Raw genomic sequence first — 8,739 nt, 5'->3', positions numbered from 1 at the left:
TATCAATTAAATATCTCTTTGATATACAGTAACGTATGATACACGATTCAAAATATATTTTACATTTAAAGATCAACCGATGCACTATTTATTATGCACGTCATACCACGCAAGTTTTAGGAACAGACAGTTAACTACATATATGTATTGTTAAAGTAGAGGCCGTTGATATACGCGATATTTTTAATAATACGTGTTACAAATTGACACATTTTCAATCTGTTAATGTTTGTGTTAAAAGTAAGTAAGTAAGTAAAAATATTTTTAACATCTAATACGTCACATAGTTTTATCAAGTTTCTTTTACTATTCAACCATGAAAATGATTTTTGTCTGTTCATAGAATAATTTGTTAAATCACTGCTAAATCTTCGTACCGGTTTTGGGTGAGCATACACAGGTCAAGCGAAGAAAAGGCGCGCGCAAAGGCAGCACTCGTCAGTCGCACCAGGGTCGTCAAAGGGGTCGGTCCACAATCTAGTCATTGTATTTTTTTTATTATATTTTTTAAAATATTGTAATCAAAAGGTCACTATGAAAGTGTTCATCGTATTGACGGCAGTCGCCGCCTTAGCAAGTAAGTATTATTAAAATGTATTTTAGACTATTTCTGAATTCTAAATTCATAGTATTTATAAATATATAATTAAAATGTTACTATAAAAGATCACTTAAATTGAATTATATTAAAATACAAATTATACTTGTTTCAATATATATTATTTCCTTATTAGCTAATTTTTTTATTATAATTAAGTTTTAAACTAATGCTCATAATAATAACATTTATTTGACAAAGAAATGTTAATATTAATAATAATATTTAATGAAGAAAAAAAAAATCTTTTACTCTTTCATTTATCATATTAATAGTTGACACGTTTAGAACACGAAAGGAGACCGTTCTACGTAAGCTAATTGTAGCACAATTACAGAACCTAATTACTACAAAAAATTTAACTTGTTATTGCAGTTTTCAGCAATGCTTTTGTCATACTAAAATGGAGCAATTTGTGTGTTTCGGAAATGGAAAAAAAATCCTACTAATTGGCTGCACGCGTTTAAGTCTTTTGTATTGATAATAATAAACACTAATAAAACAATAAAATACAGACAAGTCCTCTGTGTACTATAAATAATACATCTTTTACAAAACATTTATTAGTATTCATTATACATCGGGGACAAGTAATTTAAATTCAGTATTTATGCTAATTTAAACTTAAAGCTATTGATAAGCAAATCGCAAACCTGTTCTATTGATTAAAGTAAAAAATGTCACACTGTATTTTATTATACAATTCATTTAAAAAACATAAAGGGAAAATTGAAGATACGTAAGATTATTGCAGTTATTTTTACCGTTTTAATTCAATTTTCTGTATTCAATTTCACGTTTATTACCTGTAGAAAGTTACATTTATCTGTAAAAAGCTGAAAAAGTAATAATAAAAACTGGATTATTCGAAAACTATTTTAAATTGTAAGTACTTTTGTGAAAATAGTATATTGACATTGACTTTTTGTTCTTTGAACCATTGTTGCAACGTCTACGAATCGTTATATTGTTATTGTAAAGTTTACAAAATAATAATTAAATTTAGACAAGATGTTTGTAATTGTAATTTTATAGTAGAGATTTTATTGTAAATTCGTTATCAATTTTATCGTAAAGCTTTGGACCTTTTCTTAAAATAAGCTATAAGAGATTACCAATATATTTGTTTGTCATTTAGTTCTCCTTTTACTCTTAACTTTTATCAAAATATTTCTAATATTTTTTAACAATTTTCATTATACATAATATATTTTCAATGCATATTAATTAGTTTTTAACCCATGTTAAAGATATAAAAGTAAATTTTGAGCTTTGAAATAGAGCTCGATAAAAACAGTCGAAAATTTTATAAATTATGTATTTAACACTCACAATAAATTATGTATTTATCACAGTTACTGATACATAGTAATTTAGTCAGATATTTTTAGTTCACGATATAATCCTGTAGAACTGATTTTCAATATATAGATAATATTATACAAGCCTATAATGTATATATCATATCTGATAACACATGCTATGGTTTTACACTTAAATAATTCAAAAATAAATGTAAATCATTTTGATTATTCGTCGGAGAATAAAAAAAAAATCAAATCGATTTTGAAGGTTGTATGGTAAAAGTAATTTTACCGGTAAACGTATGCAGGACATTGATCAAGAATGTCTATATAAAGTAAAATAACTTTTATATAATAAAAAGAGAATGGTTCTTAAAAGTAAATATGCCCGAGCAAGCACGTTCGCGGAAAATGCCATTTGACTATATTATTTTATTTTTAAATGCCTGTCACCGATGGCCAGGGAAACGTGACCGCAACCACTTGAGCGGCGAGTTTCCATAACCAGTTTGTCTTCTTTGCTTTTAGGCAAATTAAAAAAAACGTGATTTTATGTGTCAAGGCTGTCGTATGAGCAGTTATGTAAAAATTTAAAGGTTAATTTTTTTAATGAAATCCTTTAAATGACTTATTATAATCACAAAAAAATTCGTAGAGCACGCGTTATCTTAGAATTTGTACATTAATTTTAGAAATTCTTGGGTAACAATATTTATTATTGATTATTAAGATATTATAGGATCAGTTTATAATATATTGCAGTAATAATTACATAGTATTTGGTCTTTAAATGTAATAGAGTTATGACCTTTTGATATTTTTATGTCAATACGATTGATACACGAATTCCGCTGAGGTCACACCGCGGTGTCGACCCCAGTGCATCAGCGAACGATGCACCACCAACTATTCAGTGTCGTAAGCGCCACACTTTCACTTCTTGGGCCGTTTGCGTTGCGTCACTGAGCTCGCGTGTTGCGCTATAAAGCGCAGGCGTCGCTCCCATACTAGCGATATAACACACACCACATACAATGATCCCACGTGAATCTGATGAATGGTATATAATTAACATTGACAAAACTGACAGTTCGTAATTATGGGACGCAATTTACTATATGTTATTTCGTATTAAATAATGTCTAGTAGGTATAAAACAATACAAGCAAGTAATTTAACATTTCCGAATTAAAATTTTCTTAAAAAAATTATTAGAACATTATTAGCCACACATTTATGTATTGACCGATTTTATACTTCATAAATAATACTAGACTTATTTTCTAGTTCTCAATTTCTATCTGAATTATAACTTAATAACAATCTTAACTCTAATTTACAAACTAGATATTGTTGTACCATTCGCTTCAGTATTCTAATACTGCCGCATAAGGTTTTACCCTTAATAGGTTAGAAGCAAATATGTCAAGGACAAACTCCGGTATTAATTTTGTAATAATTATACTAAATTATGTAGATTGAGTATTTAAATATCACTAATATTATCTTATCGATTCTTTATAATAACATTTTACATATTAAATGTACGAACATCTTGTTTAACTGTCAAATCTTTAGATAAGATTCTCTGAATTTGCCTATTGCTCAAGATCACGTGATCGCTTACGTGCCAATAGCTTATGTCGATGATTATATAATAACGTGTGATGTTGTGTAATAAAAAATCTGGCCTGTTTCAATCTTTTACAGTGGCAGAATACGGATACTCGGCCCGTTCTATATTGACATAACTTTCACTCAATTTGCCGTTTCGTTTAGATTGAACTTGTTCTGTCGTGTAAAATCAATTGTCTTGCATGTTCTACTTTATTCGCTATGGAGCAATTATACGGTTTATTTGTCTAGTACATTTTTATTGTTTAATTCATTCCTATGGTACTGGACATACGTCATATCACATGGTAAAAGGACGGCTCTTAGAAAACTACAACTTTTAGGAATAAAGATACACAATAATAGTATAGAATCCTAATGGTGGCGTCGTTATCGTTGTGGATTGCTTATACTAGTGATCTAAACATTTTATTACAATTTTTGGCATTAAAATAAATAAAATGTTTAATGGATTCAGGCGTTACATTGCGGAAGTCCATCCTAAATAAGAAAGGACCAATATCTAGCCACCTCCGCACATGCAGTGGTTGTCGTGCATGAAAGTGCACCGCCCGCCAGCCCGCTCGTAAATGCGCATGCGACAGACAATGCAAACTACACAACCGCCACCGTAAATTCACCCAACACGTGTTTCACCCCTCCACGGGGCATCTTCAGGAGTTGTTACACAGATTAGTGCTAAACACCGAGTGGGTGTTTAGCACTAATCTGTGTAACCATAAAATAATTTTAAAAGAAACACGCCGAAGAAACTCTTTAATTTGATATTACTGTTATTTAACGAAGTCATATCTATAATAGTATCGAAATACATGTATACTTATAATACTTATCTTACAAATCTTATATTCGAATTTTATTAAAGGTCAAATAATAATTTCCGTTAGTGACTGTTTTTTTAATATGGAAATTAAAAGCATAAAGTAACATTAAAAATGTTTAATCAATAATTAATTTAAATAAAATTAAGTTTGTATGTAAGATTTTACTAACAGATGTAGTTAAAGTAAGTAAATTAATAATATTTCGAAGTCTGATATTCGAATCAAGAAAACTTCATATTTTAATAGTAATAGTTGTATTGTTTCATCGTTGTATAAATGGTGCAATTGATATTTAGTTCTAATCAGAACATTTTTATTTCTCTAGGTGCCCAATTTAAATGCCCTAATAAAGATGGTCAATATGAAGACGATAGACAGTGCGACAAGTTCTACGAATGCGTAGACGGTGTAGCCACTACTAAACTATGCCCCGATGGCCTGGTGTTTGACCCTACGATCAGAAAGATCAATAAGTGCGATCAACCCTTCAACGTTGATTGCGGAGACAGGACCGAGCTGCGTAAGTATTTATTTTTCATTGTAATGTCTTTTTATTGGCAGATTTGCATGTAAATGTACATGCCTCAATATATTATTTTTATTTGTTTTATGCAATAACAATTACTCTTTTGTTGCTTCAAATAATATATGTATATTAAAAATGCATGATTAAAATACTAACATTTAATTTCAAATAACCTCATTATTTTGTGGAGGTTAAACGAATGCTCTGAAGTGACTTATCTCGTCTACCTTTGAAAGCCTAGGTCACACAACGTCGACTTTCTAGGCCAATCAGGTGTGCATTTACTAACTATCGATCCTTACATGACATTAATGCAAATATGTAAAACATCTATTCGATGCAGGTAGTCTATATTTGTCTTATCATAAAAAGTTGTATTTGAATTATAAGCTTAATATCTTTGTTTCTTATACCTATTAATTCTATCAATGGAATTAATCTACGACATTGGAAATTAGTGTATTGATGGGAAATGCGTTAATAATAATACATTAAACTGTTTACCTACACTTACTTATGGCAAGCATTGTCTAAAGTTCGTGACGTGTGTTTAAATGTCAATACCTTTGTCCAGCGTTTAACGTTATATTGATTTTATAGAAATTTTATACGTGCCGGGTAATGAAACGTGAAAGGAATTCGATACCGGACAACGCAACTTGTCGATCCAAGGCGAATGGGTTGGGAACGGAACAATTTAAAAATAGCGACGTTCATTTATCGACTCGAGTGAAAATTACTTATGTATTTCCTTGTCATTTCAATAATTAATTCTCAGTAGACACATGTAATTTAATTTGGAATGCAGCTGCCGAGATGTTTCAAGGTTTTCGCTACTATCAATCTTTAACCTGTACTTACAATGAAAGTCGTGTCCTACTAAACATGATGCAACATATTGGTTTCATAAATGATTCGATTTCAAAAGTTGTTTTCGTTATATTGGCACTTTTTTTGCAATAACTCCGAATGTGTAACACTGAGTTGTTAATAAACTGTATTTACGGGTCCTACTGATTGACGCAATGGTTTTCTATACGCAATGAATGCGCTGTTTTTTTATAATTTGCCTTTTTTATTGTGACTTAACACAGGTTTTATATTTTTCTCAACATATTTCAGAACCCCCTAAGCCCAACAGCCAATGCCCGCGTCGCAACGGTTTCTTTGCTCACCCTGATCCTTCTGTTTGCAACATCTTTTTCAACTGCATTGAGGGTGACGCTACTGAAGTAAAATGTACTGCCGGACTTCACTTCGACGAATACTCCGGCACCTGCGTTTGGCCTGATACCGCAGGAAGACAAGGATGTCAGACGCAAGAGGGTATGTATACTATTTATTATATTTATTGATATTTTATGGAGAAGATGCTAGTAGAAGAATACAAGAGATTCAACTTTTATTCATGTCTACTAATATATTCAAACGGCGTGTGACAATTTTGTATAAATGATTTATTTTGAATTCAAGAGTTATTTTATTAGGTGATGCTTGTAAAAATATCATCATTATTATCATCTTCATTTCAGCTCTAAGACGTCCACTGCTGAACATAAGCTATCCACATATATTTCTAATAGAATTAGTTAGAACCTGTAAGCGTCTAGCGTCTGCAAAATATTTATACAGTGGAAATTTTCCAGTTTCATATAAACGGTTTTCTAAAGCAAATATGACCCTTAATTTATAAGTAATAAATCACGAAATCAACGTAGTGTAGTACGTGTCGCAAAAACTAAGCACCGTATTAACTTTTAATATCGTCTGTCCGTCAACTCACATGTGTGTAACGACCGATTTGCCCTTTTCAATCCCACAATGATATAATGTTCCCTTCACCTACGACAATCCTTACGTTTCTGAATAGAATAAATGATTATAGCCTACTATGACACATAGTTTGTTATTCAAATAGTAGCGATTTTAAAATATTATTGGATATTTTTGAAACATCCAATTATATTTTAATATATGTGTGTATAATCATTATCTGTGAAATATTTATTTAAAAGGATTTTGATGACAAATTTCTTTCGTTCATATAGCAAAAACCAAGGACGGTTTTGAATGCCCCAAGGAACAACAAGTTGACGCTCAAGGTCTAGCAGTCGCTCACCCCAAATTCCCCCACCCAAACGACTGCCAGCGTTTCTACGTCTGCCTGAACGGTATCGAGCCACGTGACCTTGGTTGCCAAGTTGGAGAAGTATACAACGAGGAATCGCAGAAATGTGACGCCCCTGAAAATGTCCGCGGATGGTTAGTATTGCATGTTACTATAATTGATTTCTTTTACACGAATGTTATTAATAATATGGCTCGAATACCAACTTTTATTTAGATAAGATTCATTTCAAAAATATCAGTTCAATATATATTAAAATTATACGATAAACCAGATTTTACTAATGAATATTTTATATTGCAGCGAGGACTGGTACAAGGACTCCGAAGATGTTGCGCCTGGACCTAAAGCGAGGTCTTAAACATAGTGATACTAATAATTTAGTTACACCTAAGACTTGATAAGTTAATATACAATAAGAAATAAATTGTTCGTTTTTTTTACATATTCCCACTGTATACACGTTAAGCATGCCTGTGCCCATTTCCTTTTAAAAACAAACCACAACGGGACTAGTACCATAATAAGCCACCATAATGAACTACTATAAGGAATGTTTTTGTGTCAATTGTTATTTTGTTATCATGAATAATAATTTATAAATTCTGTTAGATCGAAAGTATCACAAAAACTTATTTTATAGTTTGTTCCTTCTCGCTAATAATATATACATACTTAATAATATATGGGATATTTAAAGATTTGAATTAAGTTTTAAAGAATCGTTAGTAACAATTAAAAAAAAGATGTTAAAAATAATGTATAAAATAGTTCTGAACGCCACTGTCAATCTGTACCGAAGCATTTTTAATGTCACAATAACATTAAATTAAAATTCAAAATATGTTTATTAGACATTTACATGCTTTATTATTTTTTGTTTATTGAATTATAAGTAGTAAGTCACTAGTGGCTTTTAATTCTGACCTGCTGAGAAGGGCCGGCCTAAAACTTAACAATTGCTCTTTTTTTGATATGTACATTATCAATCAAGTTAAATCGACCAAGTCACAAACCATGTACCCCATGTATCGATCAGTTCAGATCAAGATTCAAGATCAAAGGGTCTAAAATATGTTATGGAACTTTTTATTAATGCATAAAATCAAACCCATTAAACATTTGTTAACTTTTAATGTTTAAATAAATATTACATAAGAATTAAAAAATATATCCTTAAAGTTTACCTACTTAACAATAATTAAAAAATTGTTTCATTCTTCGGTCCAATGCCAATTATTGTGTTATAAAAAAGTTGCATTTTGTACCTACTACCTTGTAGAAACTAATCTATAAGTAATTACAGTATTTTTTGGCGAGAATTTCATGTTTATAGTAAATTTTAGTATTCCACAGCTCTTAGCAGTATCTAAATAATGAAAATGGATTGGGTACAGTGCTTGGGGTTGACGACCCGTGTAGTAGGTTTAAAGAAGCCTCCTTGCAATTAATTTGTGTACATATTCATTGACCAGACTCTTTAACCTACCTAACCAAATAATTTAAACTATCCTACCGACGATTTAGAAACAAATACCAGAAATAAGCTGATCTTTTCCCATCGAAGGCCTAAATTATTTAACAAGTTACAGAGATTTTTTGCTGTTATACCTCTCGCTCCTACTTCCACAATATATAAATTCACTATAAATTAATTTCTAGTCATATCTTTATCAACGGCAGCTTAGCCTTAGAGGACTGAGGGTTGCGATCATTGATCGCGG

The 8,739-nt window shown here is 30.9% G+C and overlaps 1 protein-coding gene across 1 annotated transcript; it reads left to right on the top strand.

Moving 5' to 3' along the window:
- The first annotated feature begins 420 nt into the window (after window positions 1-420).
- Window positions 421-7,442, top strand: LOC137929364 (protein obstructor-E-like). The gene is made up of 5 exons (XM_068772269.1): window positions 421-577; window positions 4,687-4,881; window positions 6,010-6,213; window positions 6,936-7,149; window positions 7,319-7,442. The coding sequence occupies exons 1-5, from the start codon at window positions 535-537 to the stop codon at window positions 7,374-7,376; spliced, it is 714 nt and encodes a 237-aa protein (XP_068628370.1). The 5' UTR covers window positions 421-534; the 3' UTR covers window positions 7,377-7,442.
- Window positions 7,443-8,739: the final 1,297 nt, after the last annotated feature.

The sequence above is a fragment of the Battus philenor genome, unplaced genomic scaffold (assembly GCF_028537555.1).
Source record: "Battus philenor isolate CCGP_79_NKW_IND1 unplaced genomic scaffold, ilBatPhil1.0.hap1 SCAF_5, whole genome shotgun sequence".
NCBI lineage: Eukaryota > Metazoa > Arthropoda > Insecta > Lepidoptera > Papilionidae > Battus > Battus philenor.
The sequence above is the reverse complement of the archived record's forward strand: the minus strand, read 5'-3'. Positions and strand labels throughout refer to the sequence as shown.